Genomic DNA, 20,172 nt, shown 5'->3' on the forward strand with positions numbered 1-20,172 from the left:
ATGGGAGCGTTCAAATTTTTAAGGATGCCGTTTGGCTTAGTTTCAGCGGCCGCTGTGTTTGAGGATTAGGAGTGATGTGGTCAAGGGAATTAAGGGTGTTAGGTGTTATCAGGACGATCTTGATTTATGGTAAGAGCATTGAGGAACATGACTGGAGAGTAGAGAAGGTGTTAGAAAGACTGAAAAGCTGGTTTGACTACGTTTTGACAAATGTAGATTTGGAGTGAGAGAAGTAATTTTCTTGGGCACCATATATCTGGCAGTGGTGTCAAAACGAAAAATGAGTTGGTAGATACTACTGCAAATCAAGGAACCGTGTTCAAAGAGCTGGCATCATTTCTGGGATTGGCTGAATTTATAGAAAGTTCATAAAAAATGTTGGACAAAACTAGCCATCTAAAAAGTTTGCTGTGCAAAAAAACTGAGTTTGTGTGGGATGAAGTGAGCAAAAGTGAATTTGCGAATGTCAAGTTAGACCTCGGATTTACATGCTTTCAAACCAGGTGACTTGACATACATTGTAACAGATGCAAGTAAGAAAGTGCTAGGTGCATTCTTGATCCAGAAGAGGGATGCCCAAGAGTGTTTGGTCGCATTTGCCTCAATATGTCTGTGGGAGCCGGCCTCGTGGCGTGGTCCTGTTTCCCCGCGCTAAGCCGCACGAGGTCCCATGCACCTCGGGGCTCCTCCATTTTGGACTATACGTCACTCCACGTGACCACCTGCGTGACCCTGCTTCACCCGGCCTCTGTCCTAGCGAGGCCCGACATCGAGGCGCCAACCCCTGGCCCGGGGGATACCACGTGAACCCTTCCCACTCCCGGCGGAGGGCAGTATCGATGGGACCCCCAACCGTCCTTCCACACCTAGGTGCCATCGCTCCACAGCTCTCTGGGGCCTGGCGCCTCTCCTGCTGGGTGTCTGGCCGCTCCCTACCCGGCTTCTCCGCCCCTCCGGGCGCAAGGGTCCGGACATCAAAGGGCTCCAGTCCTATATCTGGGGCGACCCGACAACAGGACAGTAGTTGTATCCTGGAGTCAAGAGCCCTGCTGATCGGATCGCGGCTGACCCTACGGAGGAAGACTCTGCCTGAAACTACCTGCTGAGCCCTGCTGACGACGTTGCGGCTCCATCGTACTTACAAGACCTTCACGAACCTTTGGGGCCCTGCTGACGCCGTCGCGGCCCGACCTTGTGAACTTGCCATCAGAGCCCAGCTGACCTCATCGCGGCTCGACCGAAGCGGACCTACCACCGGAGCCCTGCTGACTGTCGCGGCTCGACCCAAGCGGAACTACCACCAGAGCCCTGCTGACGCCGTCGCGGCTCTCCTCGTCCAAGCCGCTCTGAGACAGCATCCAAGGTCTGGCACAGAGCCCCCTCCCCCGTACCTGGTTGGTACTGAGACTGTCCCGCTACCCTATTCCTTTCGAGACATTGAGACTCTTACTGGATCCCTCGATCCCACTGTAAATATTGAACGTACTACTTTTTTGATAAAGAACCAAGTCAAGCAACCGATATGGAGTCCTGTGTGGTGGTGTTACTGGGCCTAGTACGATCATAGGAGAAGGACCTCCCTGCAGGGGCTTCTCAGCGGCGCTCGGCTATACTTGTGCGGTAGGAAGGTGCCCCGGAATAGTCTCCCCGACTCCCCGGTGGTCCTCCCTCCAACATTTGGTGGCCAGCGACGGGATCCGAGCCAGACGCAATCGTACAGGCAAGTAACGCACCCACTACCTGACCAGACGGAAAAAGAAAAAAGGGAACCATGGACGGCCAAGAAGCAACCATGGCCGCAATCTTCCAGCTGGAAAAACTGGAAGAATACACCCACAAAGAACTCAAACAATTCTGCAAAGACAAAGGGATCGCAACCACAGGATTGGGCACCAAGGAAGAGATGCAGAAAGCCCTGAAAGCCTGGACAGAACCAGAGACCACTCCACCCCGAGCCGAAGGGACCTCGGCCCGGGACGAAAACCTGCCGACCCCAACCCCGACAGATGGGGGGCGAGCAGACCCAGAAACCAGCCTTTCCCCCGAAGAAATGCGAGAACGGGAGAGGGTCCGGACACACGAAATGGACCTCGCCCGACTCCGGCTGGACGGTGAGCTCCTACTGGCGGAGAAGATAGCCTTGGAGCAACTACGGCTGCAAGAGGAAATAGAGGAAAAGAAACGGCGTCGGGAACTAGAGGAGAGACGGCTAACCCTCGAGCACGAGAGGAGCCTTAAGGAACTTGAACTCAAAGCTAAAACGGGGGAGACCAGCAACCCCGGAACCCGGGACGCTCTGCCCCTGACCGAGCCAAAGGTTCACATCCCCAAGGATGTCGTCAAAGAGTACTATAAAAATGACGACATCCAGCAATGGTTCCGAGCGTACGAAGTAGCCATGACCTCCCATCGGGTACCCCGAAGGATTGGGGTGCCGGCCTATGGGGGAGGTTCCTCAGCGAAGGCCGGGATACCCTGCTGCAACTCCCCGACGCGGTGATGACAACATACGACCACATGAAGGAAGCCCTACTCACACGCTACGGACTATCAGCCGAGATGTACCGGCAGCGCTTCCGGGACTGCAAGAAGCTCCCCGGTACCACATGGGTCGAATACGTGGACTTCTTCAGCCGAGCATTGGAAGGTTGGATAAAAGGAAGCAAGGTCACCTCATACAATGAACTGTTCGACCTCATTGTCTGGGAGCACCTCGCCAACAACTGCTTTGTTGAACTAAGGCAACACCTCCTAGACAGTAAACTGACCGAGCCCCGGAAGCTCGCCGCCGAAGCAGACCGATGGGTCAACACCCGGGTCCCCCGGAACCCAGTGGGGGGGGGGGGGGGGGGGGGGGGGGACTATCCACGGAGTACCACGGGACCTCCCCGCCAGCGAGGCGGAGGAGGGGGGTCCCACCGCAATCGAGAATACCCGGCCGGGCCGCCCAGAAGCCCGCCACGAGGTCAAGCCACCAACCACACTTCCCCGACCCAGGGCCGAAGGGGGACCCCTATCGCACGGCCTGGACCACGACCAACAGTGACCTGCTTCGGCTGTCAGCAGACCGGCCACTATGCGAGCGACCCGGCCTGCCCCGTGAACCGACGGAACGGGACCACTGGGCCCCCTCCCCGACAAATAGCCGCCGCAGCCCTGGGGGAGGGAGAAGACGAGGAGGAAAACCACGACGGGTCCCCCGAGTGGGAACCAGCTGCCATGTCGCTTGTATGCCTAGGCTCCTGAGAAATGGTGCCCCGAGCCGCCATCCCAAGCAACACCCAGAAGTACCAACAGTGGGTCACCATCAATGGACGACGGGCCGAGGCCCTCCGGGACACTGGGGCCAGTGTGACCGCTGTCCGCTGACACCTGGTGACCCCCGAACAAATCCTGCCGCATGTCCTCTGCCCTGTCCGGACCGCGGACAACACAGAGAGCATGTGCCGGATGGCCAGGATCCCCTTCGAGTGGGGAGGAGTGTCCGGCACCCTAAAAGGGACTGTCCGCGACAACGCCCCAGTGGACTGCCTCCTGGGGAATGACCTAGAGAGCTCACCCTGGGCCCAGGTAGAACGCCGAGAGCATCTGGGGATGCTAGGACTGCCCGAGTGGGCCTGCGCCACCACCCGGTCCATTACCGCCCAACCAGCCGCTGCCACGGCCCCCGACAAGCCGACGGGCCCCGAACTATCACCCTCCTCCGGCACGGAGGAACCTGACGAGGAGGCCGGACCACCCGAACTTTCTCCCGACGAGGCCGCCTCCCTCAGCGAGATCCCCGAGCTAGCCCAGTGGCGCCACGATGGGGGCCCCACCCGCGAACCATTCCAGCAAGAGCAGAAGGCCTGCCCGTCCCTCGAGGGGGCCCGACAGCAAGCGGCCGCCCAGGCTGCGGAGGACCCCACGGGAACCCACTGGGTCTATTGGGACAATGACTTATTGTATAGCGAGCAGAAAGTCGCCGAACTAGGGGCCGGCCGGGTGCTGGTGGTCCCCCTCCGATTGAGAGTTCCTCCTGAACCTGGCACATGACGTGCCTCTCGCCGGACACCTCGGGCGGGACAAAACTTACAGCCGCTTAGTGACCCATTTCTATTGGCCCCGAATGAGAAGGGACGTGGACCATCACTGCCGGTCCTGCCCGACCTGCCAAGCTAGCGGGAAGACTGGGGGGCGAGTGAAAGCCCCCCTCCAACCATTTCCAGCTGTCCACACCCCGTTCGAACGAGTGGGAATAGACATCGTGGGGCCCCTCGACCCCCGAAACGCCCTGGGGCACCGCTTCATCCTGGTACTGGTAGACCACGCCACCCGATACCCCGAGGCCATCCCACTCCGCACCGCGACAGCTCCAGTGGTAGGCCGAACCCTGATGGGCATCTTCTCCAGGGTGGGGTTCCCCCGAGAAGTGGTGAGCGACAGGGGTACGAACTTTATTTCGAAGTACATGAGATCCCTCTGGCAACAATGTGGGGTCACCTATAAATTCACTACCCCTTACCGCCCACAGGGGAACGGACTGGTCGAGCGGTTCAACAGAACCCTGAAGGGGATGATCAAGGGCCTGGAAGAGCCCCTGAGGAGGAGATGGGATGTCCTGCTGCCCTGCCTCTTGTTCGCCTATCGGGAGGTACCACAGAAATCCCTGGGCTTCAGCCCCTTCGAACTGTTGAATGGGCACCCCGTCCGAGGGCCCCTCAGCCTGGTCAAGGAGGGCTGGGAGGCGGCCGTCCAAGATGCCCCCCCCCCCCGACGTCTACCGGTACCTCCTGACCCTGCGGAACCAGACTCGGAAGTTCCGGGCCCTGGCAGAAGCCAACCTCGAAGCCAGCCAGGAAGACATGAAACGCTGGTATGACGAAAATGCCTCAGCCATAGAGTTAGAGCCGGGCCAGCAAGTCTGGGTCATGTCGCCCGTGGACCCCTGCGCCCTGCAGGACAAGTGGACCGGGCCCTTCAAGGTAGATGAGGAAGAGCCCCGTCACCTACCTGGTCGACATGGAGTCCCCGAGGAACCCCCGAGGAACCCCCTCCGGGTCCTGCACGCCAACCGGCTCAAGCCCCACTTTGCCCGAACTGAACTAAGCCTACTGCTGGCTACCGACGATGGGGGCGAAAGTGACTCCGAGCCCCTACCAGACCTCCTGGGGTCCTCGGGCCAAGACAGCTCCGTGGAGGGCGTCCGCCTCTCCGCCACCAGAACAGCGCCATGACTGCCAGAAGCTGCTGCAACCCTTCGCTGCCCTCTTTTCTCTCACGCCCGGGGTGACCCCCTGGTGCATCCACGATGTGGACACAGGGGACAGCCCCCCTGTACGACACCGCGCTTACAGAGTACCTGACCGAGTCCGAACCTGCATACAGACAGAGGTCGCCAAGATGCTCGCCCTCGGAGTCATCGAGCCTTCCGACAGCCCGTGGGCCAGCCCGGTAGTCTTGGTGCCAAAGGCCGCCGCCCCCCGCACGGCCCCCGAACTCAGATTCTGTGTCGACTACCGGGGCCTGAACGCAGTCACCAAGACCGATGCCCACCCCTTGCCACGAGCCGACGAGCTGATCTATCGCCTAGGGGCCGCCCACTACCTAAGCACCTTTGATCTCACCGCTGGGTACTGGCAGATCAAGCTCACTCCCGGCGCCCAGGAACGATCCGCCTTTTCCACCCCCAATGGGCACTACCACTTTCAGGTAATGCCCTTCGGTAAGAAGAACGCCCCAGCGACCTTTCAGAGGCTAGTAAACAAGGTCCTGGCCGGACTAGAAGCCTTCAGCGCGGCCTACCTCGACGACATTGCCGTCTTCAGCGACCACTGGGCCGCGCACTTAGGACACCTCGGGGAAGTCCTGGCCGCTCTCCAAAGAGCCGGGCTCACCATTAAGGCCAGTAAATGCCAGATCGGTCAAGGATCTGTGACCTATCTGGGCCACCAGGTGGGGAGTGGCCAGGTGGCGCCCCTCCAGTTAAAAGTAGACGCCATCCAGGCGTGGGAGCCCCCCGCAACCCAAACCGCTGTCCGGGCCTTCCTAGGCCTCACAGGCTACTACCGACTATTCATCAAGGATTATGGCAGCATTGTGGGCCCTCTCACGGAGCTCACTTCAAAGAAACAGCCCAAGGCGGTGCACTGGACGCCCCGCTGTCAGACCGCTTTTGATGCTCTCAAGGCGGCCATGTGCGCTGCCCCTGTGCTACAGGCCCCTGACTACAGCAAGGAATTTGTAGTCCAGACCGATGCCTCGGAGTACGGAATCGGGGCGGTCCTCTCCCAGGTGGACACCAAGGGCCTCGACCGACCTGTGGCCTTTATCAGCCGCCGACTGCTGCCGCGAGAACAGAGGTGGAGCACCATCGAGCGGGAGGCCTTCGCCGTGGTATGGGCTCTCAAGAAGCTCCGGCCCTACCTGTTCGGCACCCACTTCAAGGTCCAAACTGACCACCGGCCCTTGCGGTGGCTCATGCAAATGCGGGGCGAGAACCCCAAGCTGTTGCGCTGGTCCATCTCGCTGCAAGGGATGGACTTCACTGTTGAACACCGGCCCGGCAACGACCACGCCAATGCTGACGGCCTGTCCCGATTCTTCCGCCTTGGCGAGGAGAACCCCCAAGGAGATGGGTGACTCTCCCTGCCTTCAGCTGGGGGGGGGGGGGGGGGAACACATGTGGGAGCCGGCCTCGTGGTGTGGTCCCGTTTCCCCGCGCTAAGCCGCACAAGGTCCCATGCACCTCGGGGCTCCTCCCTTTTGGACTATACGTCACTCCACGTGACCACCTGCGTGACCCTGCTTCACCCGGCCTCTGTCCCAGCGAGGCCCGACATTGAGGCGCCAACCCCTGGCCCGGGGGATACCACGTGAACCCTTCCCACTCCCGGCGGAGGGCAGTATCGATGGGACCCCCAACCGTCCTTCCACACCTAGGTGCCATCGCTCCACAGCTCTCTGGGGCCTGGCGCCTTTCCTGCTGGGCGTCTGGCCGCTCCCTACCCGGCTTCTCCGCCCCTCCGGGCGCAAGGGTCAGGACATCAAAGGGCTCCGGTCCTATATCTGGGGCGACCAGACAACAGGACAGTAGTTGTATCCTGGAGTCAAGAGCCCTGCTGATCGGATCGCGGCTGACCCTACGGAGGAAGACTCTGCCTGAAACTACCTGCTGACGACGTTGCGGCTCCATCGTACTTACAAGACCTTCACGAACCTTTGGGGCCCTGCTGACGCCGTCGCGGCCCGACCTTGTGAACTTGCCATCAGAGCCCAGCTGACCTAGTCGCGACTCGACCGAAGCGGACCTACCACCGGAGCCCTGCTGACTGTCGCGGCTCGACCCAAGCGGAACTACCACCCGAGCCCTGACGCAGTCGCGGCTCTCCTCGTCCAAGCCGCTCTGAGACAGCATCCAAGGTCTGGCACAGAGCCCCCTCCCCCGTACCTGATTGGTACTGAGACTGTCCCGCTACCCTATTCCTTTCGAGACATTGAGACTCTTACTGGATCCCTCGATCCCACTGTAAATATTGAACGTACTACTTTTTTGATAAAGAACCAAGTCAAGCAACCGATATGGAGTCCTGTGTGGTGGTGTTACTGGGCCTAGTACGATCATAGGAGAAGGACCTCCCTGCAGGGGCTTCTCAGCGGCGCTCGGCTATACTTGTGTGGTAGGAAGGTGCCCCGGAATAGTCTCCCCGGTGGTCCTCCCTCCAACAATGTCTAAGAGAGGCGGAGGTTAACTACTCGGTCATTGAGTAAGAGGCGCTTGCCATTTTCTGGGCATTGAATACAGGTAGTGTGTGGGGTACAACATTTTTTGTCAGGTCTGATCACAAACCTCTTAGAGAGATTTGAGAAAAAGGGTTTGGACGCAATTTCATCCAGATCAGGAGATGGGCGATTTCACTTCATAACAAAATCAAATTCCTGGAGTATATTCCAGGAGCAACTAGTGTTTCAGCTGATGGTCTCGCTCGCTTGGTAGACAGTGTGGAAGTTGAAGATGAAAAGGGAGCAGATGATCTGGTGGATGAGTTTGATGTGAAAGTGTGTGAAATCACTTTGGGTGTCATTAAGGAACATGAATGGAAGGAAGCGATAAAGGACAATGAAATGTTGAGGGTGATGGATACGATTTCACAAGATAAAGGTAGCGGGCTTTAAAAACCTTGGTCGTTGGTGTGTGATGAGTTGGCCATTAATAATGACATTCTTACAAGAGGGGACAAGGTTTGTTGCTCCTGTTAGTCTGAGAGACAGCATTGTAAAAATGGCTCATGAAGGACACATGGGGATTTGTAAAACAAAAGAACGAATTAGACAAGACTTTTGATGGTCTGGTCTGGATCTCATGGTGGAACGAGTTGTGCGCGATTGTATTCCCTGTTCCTTGAGCGACAAGATTTTTAAGCCCAGACAATCTCCCATGGTTTGTAGGAGATTATAATATCACAAAAGAGAGACTAGGGAGAACAAGAGCCTTCTCTGACTCCCCTATCAAACGACGAAACTCACTGCACAGAGAAGAACTACAAAAGATTATTTATTTACAAAGCAATAAGATGATGACAAGGAAACGATTTTATCCTTCACTATCTAAAGCCCAGAGGTGTAGCAAGAAGGAAAAAAACATTATTATAATACTGCCCTCACACACTTTGCAGTGTCATGCTTCATCATTGGGCCGCGTCAAACGCCCCCGTGCAGACCAACAGTGGGCGGAGCGCAATGTTTTTTAGAATGAAGTATATAGTGGTGAGGTTGCAGAGAGACGGACAGTGTCAACGAAAAACACAAATAGTGAAGACAAAACCAAGGAGAATTATTCCCTAAAGAAGGGACCACAAAGTGCAGACAAACACTTAAGACTGCCTAGGAGGGGACTGTATTCAATTTTATTCCTGTCACCCCTAGCAGGATTAAAAATAATCTCTCTGGACAATTAGGGGAGGTAAGGATTGTAGGAGATTACCCATGTGTCCTTGTGATGAAAAAGCCATTCATATTGTTGGACCTCTTCATGGTGAACATCAAACTCCGTATTTGATTGTTTTACTAGATCTATACTCACGTTGGATTGAAGTGAGTTCAGTGCGTAACATCACTACTCAGTCTAATTAAGTTTCTAGATGCAATTTTTAAGCGAGATAGTTTTCCTGGTTCTTTGTGATCGGAAAATGGTTCTTAAATTTTGTTCTTGTGAAATGGAGGAATATTTAGCAAAGTGTGGAATTAAACATAAGAGGACTTCTTTATCCCGAGTGCAATGGTGCAGTAGAAAAATTAAACAAAACCTTGAACGAAAGTATATAGCTGGCAAGGGTCAGCAATTTGAATTGGAGGGATGAGTTGCAAAATAGGATTACAGCTTACAGGTGCACACCTCACTCCTCAACAGGGAAGACTCCTTTTGAGTTATTCAAAGGAAGATCCACCAATACCATCATCTGTCCTGGCTGGATGATTATGGATAAAGGACTTAAAAAAAATGAAATTGGTCAGTGGAGAAATAAAAAATTGGCTCTGCAAAGGAAACTGAAGATTTATGTGGACTCTGATAAACCGGCAGTCAGTCGAATTTAAAGTGGGAGACAGAGTTAAGATTAAAGCGCCATTAGGCTGTTTAAACTGGTCTAAGTTCACAGATGAAAAGACTGGTGAAGTTGTTCAAATGTGCTGTGATCACAAATAATGGTCGCATTTGGAATCATAGCTGTGTAGTCCGTGTTGAGTCAAGAAGTGGTGATGCAGGTGGAGAAGAAAGTTCAAGTGGATCTTCTTCGGAAAAGGAATTCCGAAGGAATTATTGGAACCCATATGCAAAAGCATTAGATCTTGCAAGATTCCAATTTCTCTCAAAGATTTTGAAAGGAGTTAATTTTGTTGTTTAGTTGGGAGGAAAGGTTTGTGAACTCTACAAATTTGTACGTCATATGTACTTGTATATGTTATTTCTTCTGTAATTATATTTCAAATTGTAAAGAGGAAGAAGTGTGATGTGGCTTGGCTCTATGTTCCAGCATGGAGCGTGTGGGGTTCTACTTTAGTCAGTTGGCTCAGGTCTACAATGGTTGAGGTGGATTAATTAAAACCTCTTACTTTAGAACTCAAACCAGTGTCTGGACTTTATTACATACCTCCAGTTCCATTGTGACCCTCCCCTAGAGTGTCAAAGGCATTCAACAGAACAGGTTGACCTATTGTGTAAGGTTTCACTAAAGGTAATCATTTTGCAGTTTTGTTTATGTGAAAGGGAGAAAGTAATTAAAGTAAGATTTACCATCCCAACAGGCTTTTTTTTTTAACATTTGTATTGGTTTTTTTAGAATACATATGGTGCTAGAAGTTAACAGCTTAACATATTTGCAGCAAAATGTCCAATTTTAAGTATGTGTTTTATTGGTTAAGGATTTTTCCAACCCGCAGTGTAAACACCTTGCACACAAACACAAAGGAAGAAAAACCAAACCTGTCAAATAAGAGATTCCTTGCTTCACACCAATTGTAGAAAATTCTGGTACTGGGCGGAGAAAGTCTCGTACATAGGAAGTTACTAGACTAAGTCAAATGCATGGAATGCTCAATTCCTCTCAACATGATAGAACGTTCCCTGAACTAACGCTATCTGACTTGACTATGGTCCACAAATGACAGTCAGCTGAAAAGAAGAACAGGATGGTCAATAGTAGGCTACTGTCGGTTTTACCAGACTTTAAGGCAAAGGGCAAGCAGTTCTTCAAACTGGGCCCAGGCATCCCCACCCCCATTTTTAGTCACAACAACAAACTATACATTTGCTTTAAAACAAATCGGACGCATCTGAAAAATACAAAAGCAATTTTTAGGCAATTCATACCCGGATAAAGGACTGGTATGACCAGAAAAACACCCATGCTATGTGAACCCAAGACTGAAGTTTTGAATTCATTGCTCTGGTGAAAATAACCGAACTAGGCCACCTGCACAGAGAAGAGGAAAACGGCTCCACAACGGGAATTAATCTAATCAGCATGCCATCTTGCTCTCCTTATTCAAGTTACTGGGTAGCCACACGAGATACTCAAGACAAGATCCTAACAAAGTTGAGCAAAAAAACTCCAAAAAGTGTAGCCTCAGAGAAAGAAAGAAAAAAGTTTAAAGTGGATTAAATTCTCCTGGAGCAAAGTAGTAGCCATGTAGTCCTTTCTCCCAAAGCTGTACTGCTGATGCGCAACAATTAGAATGACTTCAAGGACGGCACTATGAGAAAGCCTCAAAACTGGTATACTCCTTTGTCCTCAAAACTGAGGAGCTCACCAGGATTTCCTGCAGCAAGATTGTCACCTAGTATTTGGTGCCGGAGGTAGCTCACACTGGGACTCAACATAACACCTTTAAAGTTTCAGACATGCTTTCTGCATAGACTTTATGCCACAGGATCAAGATGTAAGATAATTTCCGCCACAGATTGATTATTAACTGGTCTACTGTTAAAACATCCCTTTGGTGCAGGATAATTGACTCAGTGCAACAAAGATTTACAGTTAGCGGTAAACATGTGATCAATACCCCTCATTTGTAAGTGCATTCAAGACGAACAAGGATATTCAAAAAATTTGACCAAACCAACCTTCGTTAAATTAGACTGTACAGTATTTACCACCATCTTGGTAAATTAACTTACTTTATTGTCAGATGATCTGAAAGACACTTACCTTTTGCTGTATCATAAACACCAAAGTAGGCAGCTCTGTAGATAATGATGCCCTGCACAGACACATTGAAGCCTTGATACAAGCCTCGTAGCCCATCCGACTTTGTGATTTTCACAAGACAGTCACCGAGCCCTTTGAATTGTCGGTCAGCCCCAGCTTTACCAACATCAGCACCCAAACGTGTTCTGGCAAAATCCAACGGGTAAACAAAACACAGAGATGTGGCTCCTGCTGCACCACCAGAAGCCAGATTTCCAGCAAAATACTTCCAGAACTGTGTATGCTTGTCTATTCCTCCTAAGAAGATCTGCTTGTACTTATCCTTGAAGGCGAAGTTAAGCGCCTGCGTAGGAAAATATCGGATAACATTTGCCAGGTTCCCACGCCAGAAAGAAACGAAGCCTTGTTCTTTAGGGATACGGACAACACAGTCCATGATACCTTTGTACTGTTTATCGACAGAAATTTGCTGGCTGGCATGTTGTACCTAGAAAGATAAAAATCACGTTTCACCAATAAATACAAATTTAGGTAACACGGTCCAGTAGCATAAACATGCATTAGCAAAGCCAATAGCTCTCAGCTACGCAAAGTATTGGTTGGTGAATGGTTTTAGTAGAGCAGCGTGGCTCCACAAACAGTGGGAGGAAGGGGGTTGGCATGGAGGGGGGTGAGGAGACAGGATGGGAAGGGAGAGTTGACATATAGCTGAAAAAGACTCACTGTAATAGGGTGCTTAAACACATAGAAAAAAGTAGTGCCTAGGGAAAATAAACAACGGGCAGTGGAGGGACACAATGCATCAATGCTCCAGAGGGAGACAAACACACGAAGAGGGAAGCCTAAAGCAGCTGACCAATAAGAAAGCTAGAAAGTAAGAGTTTAAAAACCAACCAACGGTAAGGTTCTAAGTCCACGATCAGAAAATAATTGGTCTCAAGCGACAGCTCATGCATGGTTTTAGGAAGACTAAAAGATTGTTGTGGTTATCACCAAGATCTCCAACATTCTGGTTTTACCAGATAAAAGCTTCAAATTTAAATGAATGGCCACAGATATTCATGCATTATTCTTGGTACACAAATAAATGGATCAATGCACCACAGGGGTCCAGTAACTCAGTACCTGTGGCCATTACTAGGTTAAGCTTCAAGCACAGATCCATGATGTTGCATGCCAGCAGCTGAGAGCAGCCATCAACATGCACAAGGAAGCAGGAAGTTATTGTGCATATTTTATTTGAATTGGAGATCTGGGGTATTCTATGGACAACTCACCCTTTAAAGCACAGCACATTTTAGTTTTAAATCCATCAAGGAGCACAGCTTCACAGTCAAGCAGATAAAGCATTGCATGCACTTGCCGCTTTAATGATACAACACTGGGGTAAGCACTACAATGAAAAGGGGAAAAAATGGGAGGGGTGGCTTAAGCAAAGGGTGGGTGGCAGATTTAATAGACCAAGGGGGTTGGGCCAATAATTGTAGGAGAGAAAAAGGAAGAGCACCCATGTGATCTGTTTTAACTGAACTGTTCTTTGCAAAGTTGTGTATTTTCAAGTATTATGCAAGCAAATAAATGCATGTGCTTAAATTATGTTTCAATATATGTTGGGGGTGGAGCAAAGGTGGGGAAAAAACTGCCACCGAGTCTCAGCTAAAGTTTAAGTGGGGGTAAAGAGTTGTCATTTATAATTTACAGCTATCAAAAGTAGGTGTCACGTAAGCACGAGGTATAGTTTTTATGGTGTCCCATTATCTATTGAGATAGTGGGTTACCTTGATTTCTGGTTACACCCTCCACCCTAGTGATGCAGACACATGAGACACCTAAATATCTATATACATTTAACAGCGTACGGGAAGCCACAGCGCATCATCTTTATATTCTGTCCCTAATGCCGTTCTTCAATGCCTCCTTGCGTTATGACTTTATAACCACTCAATGCTGTATTGCTCAACTATGACTCATAAATCCCCTCATGTACCTCTTGTAAAAAGTTAACACATAACATGTAAAGCACTCGATACCTTCGGGTCCGGCTAGTGCTAAATAATATATTAATTATTACCAATAATATTAACATTTCTATTAATATTGATAGCTATTAATAGTATTGATAATGATATTAATAGATTAATTTTGATCGTAATGATATTAATATTGATAATATGGTAACAATGATAAGCTGTAACCCGTTAGTCCATGTATGCAAGGACATTTGTGGTGTATGGATCATCCAATCCCCAATTCTGTGCCATAAACCATTTCGACCGTACCATATGTGCTTTTGAAATTATCCTATCAGGACAGGGACTTAGAAGGATTGTCCTGAAGTTCACGTTTTCCAACTATAACTATTAATGTGCGTAAGAGTAGATTTGCAAAACAAAGGTGATGGACGGAATGCTGAACAGTGAAACATTCACCCCTAGGCCAGCCTGGGACTGGATTCAAGCTAGCCTGGCTGATGAGAAGATTGTATTTGGAGCTACCTACTGTTGACTGCAAATCAGTTAAGGGGTGGGATGGTTGTGGGGCATGGGTCCCATAAAGAGGTCCAAGCCCATCGCTGCCAGAGAGAAGTGATCGTTCAGTGCAAAGCCATGATGGGGGAAGGGGGGGGGGGGGGGGGGGGGGGAGGAATCAGATATGCCCGGCATTAGAAAGGCGAGTTGGGAATGGTGCAGGACCAGAGAGTAGTGCTCCACCAACAGCAGGCCCAGGCAAAGTGACCATACATACTGCCTGCGCCCTTCCCCACATTGAGAAACCCAATAGGGACCATTTAGCAAAGTCCAATTTCATCTGCGTTATGAGTGGGGTCAGGTTGCTTGTGACCATTTCGGTCAGGCCCCTATTGACCAGGGTGTCCTGATATTTCAGCTGGGAGGATTTACAACTGAAGGGAAATGCATGGATCGCTGCGATCATGGTACAGCTAGACAGTGGGAGGGCTTCACTCTTGTCCCAGTTCACCTTGTATCCAGACAAGGACGCTAAGTTGTTGATTTCCAGCAGTGCTGGGAGAGAGTTGCCAAGGTCTCATAAGTCAAGCAGGATGTCATCAGCATAGAGGTAGATTTTGGAGAGGTGGTCTGTGATGGGGATACCGGTTATATGGAGGGAGTGGCGGATAGTGGAGGCCAAAGGCTCTATTACCAATAGGAAGAGGAGTGGAGAAAGTGGGCAGCCTTGGCGTGTGCCCCTCCTAATTTGGAAGTGGTCAGACACAAACCCTTCACAGTTGACCTGGGCTATTAGGCAATCCCACAGCAATCATATCTTGGAGATTAACTGGTCTCCCAGTCCGAACAGTTTCATGGTAGCAAAAAGGCACCCCCACCCAGAGGTCGATGGCCTTGTCAGCGTCCAGAGATAGAGCCACTACTTCCTCCAGGAGGTCTCAAGCAGACCAAAGGGTATGTGCCACGATACGAAAATTGTTCCTGGAGGAACAGCCCGGTACGAAACCAGCTTGTGAACTGTGAACGAGGGAAGAGAGTACAGTCTTTAAATACGACGCCAGTATGCTTGCGAGTATTTTAATACCGCAATTTAGGAGAGAGATTGGTCAGCAGCTGACACATAGAAACAGGTCCCTTCCTGTCTAGGGGCGAATTGCAATTACCGCTTCATTGGAGAGGTGTCCTACTGTTGCTGAATTTGCGTTTTTGCAAATCAGCTCAGACATGCCTGACAGGTAGCCAATTTGCTACTGTATAGTTATGGTTTCTGCACTTTCCACTGAAAAGTGTTTTAAATGTGCCTAACTTTGACCGTATCAGCACTACATCTGAAAATCGCAGTCAGCTACGGTCCAGCATGACACTTTTCCGAAAGATACTGTAGCAGATAACAGCAGAGTTGCTCGGTACTGCACGTTCCCCACCAGTGCCAGTTCTGATTAATGCAAAAACAGTTGGACAGAATGCAGAACAATGTCATACATTCACCCGAGTACAGAGATCTGGGCTTAAATACATCGTTTTTTTGCTCACCTTGCCATTCCAGTTTGAACCCAGCCATATGCAAATCAGTCTTGACCCTGTGCCTCATGGGAACAGTCCAGCCCGAACTGCCAAGCCAGGTCCTCCTCCCTGGACTGGAAACAAGCATCCTAGGACCGGTTTCTGACTGATTCCGGTCCAGGGAGACCGGGCTTGGCAGTTCGGGCTGGACTGTTCCCATGAAGCACAGGGTCACAGAGTGGCGTGGTGAGCAAAATAACGATGGATTAAACCCAGATCTGTGACTGGGGGTGAATGTTTTGCCAATGTGCAACATTCCGTCCATCATCTTGTGAGTTATATGATTAATGGCCCATGAGGCATCCGACCCCATCCGCCTCACGGCCAGGAGTACACAGATGGGATAATAAGTAAATGAGGCACGTGACCCTGCTGCAAAACTACCGGAACAATGGCCGGCTGGATAGCGCGGTCCAAACTGGTGGGCAGGTCTCAGAAGAGGTCGTTGGTGAACCTAAAGTCAACATTGCACACGGATTTCTGTGTTTATTTTAGTATTGTTTGGCTTTCTTCGTACTCACGGGCATTTAAAGCGTCTCTTTCAATTCAGAATCTGGGTTATAAATACACGGGGGGGGGGGGGGGGGAATCATGCTAACAGAACAAGAGCAATACGTTATTTTACTCTATGAAAAAAAGAAAAAGCATGCCCGTCGATTTTGCACGGACACATCAAAAGTGTTCCAGTGGTATTAGAATTACAAAAGAAAAAAAAATGCACGTTCAGCAAATCAATTGTGCGTGGAGAAAGAAAATATAAGTCAGCAAAAACTACCAAGTCTTGGGCCTGTAAGAACAGGTTACAAGCACCTAAAATCCTCATTAACTAATTATCGAAATTGTGTTAGATGTTTCAAAACACCTTACTCGAATTTGCTTGTAATCAGCTTTTATTCTTTGTCCACCCTCCAGAAATGTAACGTGCTCATTAGACTTCTGTAAGGACGTTGCCTTGCCAGCCCAGCATAGCCGTCCAATTAGGGATTTTTCCCCCTCCATTTAATTAATAGGATTGTCGTCTTAAACATATGACATCACCCTCACTCGGGATTTAATAAGTTGACAGGTATGCACTGAAGTTCACGATTTTGTCTTAAATGGGCATCTCATCCCAACTCGTGGTCCAGTAAAATAGAAATTACACGCTAAACGAGGGTAACTGCGCAGGCCGATAAAAGTCTGGAAGAAATAAAAGGAAGTCCTGCTATCTGGTGGTGGGAGGAAAATGACTTTTTGGTCGCGGATACATTTCTGCGCAGTGTCAGGAGGGGGAAGACACGCTGCAGGCAGACATTTTGAAAAACAGTACGGTGAGCTTTGACGCAAGCGTTAGGAGTCAAACAGAAAGGTGCACTGCGCACCAGTGAACGAAGCGTGATGCGTAACAGTTGCCATTCCGAACAAATGCAGGTGATCCTGTCTCCATTAGGCTCTTCCTTTTTAAAAGCATTTCCGCAAGTTTGTATTACTTAACCACACTGCCATGCAACTAGTCATCTCCACCAACCACTTCCACTCCCCACCAGCACACGGGGGGGAGGGGGGGGAGAAAGAGTAATCGAATGCGCCGTGATCTGCCCACGCGGCAGGAGACGTATTTAAGTCTTCTATTGACCTACATTGGACTACGCGATGAATAATCACCCTGGGATCGGGGGTAAAGAGAGAGCTGGCAAGTATGTAATTCATTATTCATAAATTAATGAGCCGCAGGGTAAGCACGGGCTGTCACGAGGGCGCAGAGCCAGGGTCGGGTAGTTCGGACCCGCACTGTGAGGTGATGCGCTGCTCTAGGGGGCACTGCGGCATCCTGCGGGCGCACGGCTGAAGGACACCCCGCACTTAAGCCAGCGTTACGTAATGCGTCCCAAAACAAATTCCAATGCGTGACGCAGAAATGCAGCCCAAGCACTCAGGTCAGACAGACCTTTCCCCACTGACACCCCCAAACCATACTCACGTATGTTGCGACGCACACCTTCTGGCCTTGGGTCCTGCACAAACCGTCGGAGGGTCAGCGAGGGGGCGGTCACCGTGTAAACCCAAGGAGAGCATAACCAGCGAGCTCCACCGAATCTCAGCCCACAGGGGGCTCCCTGCAGAAGCCCCAACCCTCGGGCCAGGTAGACCTTTCACCACTGAAGCCCCCTCCCCCCAAACACTCATGCAGGCTGTGACGCACACATTGCCTTAGGTCGTGCAAAGACCGTCGGGTCAAGAGGGGGCGTCTGACATGGTGTAAAACCCAACGACTGCTTAACTAACCCACCCCGCCTCAGCACCCAAATGTGTACCTGCAGCAGCAACTTCACCCTCTCGATGGGGGCCACGGCCGTCTTGGATATGGCGGCGGCGACGCCACCGGCCAGAAAATCCTTAGCGAATGAAAGCGCCTGGTCAGCCATGGCGACGGGGATGCACTGGGCTGCTGGATGCGCAGGTCAAAGGGAGGGCGAGCTTGCCTCAGCCCACGGTGCTCAGATGATGCACAGGCGTTTCTGCAGCTCGCTAAAAGGAGTTCACGCTGCAGGCACGACAGTTAAATCCAGAGGCTCCTAGCCCCACCCTTCGCCAACCATTGGTCGCTCCGAGAGCCGCGTCCCCCGCCTTGTTAAATCCAGCAGAATAAGACGCCGGATCCTGTGATTGAGCCTGGAAAAGAATCCGAGGGCAGGCGGGCCCGGTTGGGTACCAGCGGCGTAGGAGACACTAACATTCGGGGGGGGGGGGGACAGGGACAACCTTGTGCACTTTCCAGTGACCCTATACAAATCACCGCCCGTTAAACAAATACAATTGCATACTTTCGAAGTGAAATATTGAGAAAAGCAGGCATGTAGTCACAGTTTGCATGTATGCTTAATTGTTATTTACATTCATATAGTAATGAGACCAAATGTTTAAAAAAAACATATATATGAATCTTGCATCTTAATGCACAAAGCAAACAAAGGCCGCTGATTTAAGGTGGGGGTGTCGTGTTTGCAAGTGCATTATGGTTTGAAAAGTACCTGCTGCTGCATTCCTGGTCTCCAGCAATTTTCAGGTAACAATAAAAATGTGAAGATAACTTTGGTGATTAATGTTCTTTTTTTGAGAGAGATCGAAGGCTTGTCTAGTGAAAGTTTTAATTCAAAAGGTCAGTGAGTTACTGCTTTTGTCTGAGATATTCTTTTGGTATTTGAAGTTTATAAGTTAAAATCCTAACATTGAACAGTGAGCTATTAACCCTCATCAAAGAGCTCCATAAAAACTTCAATGTATAGATTAGAACGTTATGATTTTTCCCCAGTCTTTCCCTATCCTAATGTTGGAAAATGGGTTCATTAGGACAGAATTCAATTCTGATTATTGAAGAGAACCCCCCAACCATGGTGTTATGTTTTACATTCTGAGTTTGTGTTTCTCTAGTGTTGCAAAGCCGCCCTAGGCACTCCCCAATTTTTTGCTGACTGGTACTGGTGGTACCTGACTGACTGACCCTGGCCTCTGCCTAAACAGCCAGTGCTATTCTGAAAGAGGCACTTAAAAATACAGTGAAAACACCTACATACACTAGGGTGCACTATGGGTTAGGGTACCCCTATGATTGGCATGACCTCTATTATAAGGCCCTAGTACATAATAGGGCAGGGGGATTAGAACTACTTTTAAGTCCCTAGAATATAATAAGGCATGGCAGTTTAGAGGCCAGCAGCCCTTTCTGCGCTTGCATGTGTGCACTGCTGAACACTGAGGTCAGTTTAAAAGTAGCCCTGTGTTATAGGGCTGCTTTAAAAATGCAAATTGTGCCCAAACTCGACTTTTGGGTTTGGGGAACTTACAAATTGATCAACTACAATGTTGGGGCAAAATTAAGTGGAAAAATGTTTTCCACTTAACAATGGCTATATCATATTTGCCACATAATACATCATCTGCTGCATAATCTAACGATTTCCTCCAAAACAATTTTGTAGCTCAAACAGATCCCAAATTACTAAAAGAAATGTGACTTGTGTTGCTGTGAAGTTTAGGGCCCTTTGCAAAGGTTAGTAAAGAAAACAATTCCTAAGAAAACAATTGGTCCCAGACACTCCTAATGACACTCAAATTAAAACAAGCTTTCGACCATGGCTAGGTTATACATTGCGCAAAATCAATATTCATGTCAATAAATTTGGTAAATCTGAGTAGATGCTCAAAGGAAAAACGGGAAACAGCCACTATGAATCCCAAAAAATCTCTGTTACAATGTAACCGGAGATAAAGACACAAACATTGGATTATTCCTGAGCAAACAATAATAACAATGATTAATCAGTAGTATAATGATTTATGAAGAAGAGAGTCCCATCCAAAATTATGTGGATATTCTTCTTTATTGCTTTCAGATGTAAACAGTAGATCTCATAGAAGATTGTAGCCAACACGTGTTTCGTCAGAGGGCGGAAAGCCCAACAGACTTCCTCAGGGCT

General features: G+C 50.0%; 1 protein-coding gene across 1 annotated transcript in view; it reads right to left on the minus strand.

Annotated features, from left to right (window-relative positions):
- LOC146805456 (ADP/ATP translocase 3) overlaps positions 1 to 18,263 on the minus strand; it is a 51,938-nt gene extending 33,675 nt beyond the window's left edge. Inside the window, exons 1-2 of the mRNA XM_085622688.1 lie at positions 18,010 to 18,263; positions 11,685 to 12,171 (exon numbers count right to left, since the gene is read on the minus strand). Coding sequence (XP_085478814.1) covers positions 11,685 to 12,171; positions 18,010 to 18,120 — 598 coding nt within the window. The 5' untranslated portion in view covers positions 18,121 to 18,263. The remainder of the gene's footprint in view (positions 1 to 11,684; positions 12,172 to 18,009) is intronic.
- Positions 18,264 to 20,172: the final 1,909 nt, after the last annotated feature.

This window comes from Triturus cristatus, chromosome 8 (assembly GCF_964204655.1).
Source record: "Triturus cristatus chromosome 8, aTriCri1.1, whole genome shotgun sequence".
Lineage (NCBI taxonomy): Eukaryota > Metazoa > Chordata > Amphibia > Caudata > Salamandridae > Triturus > Triturus cristatus.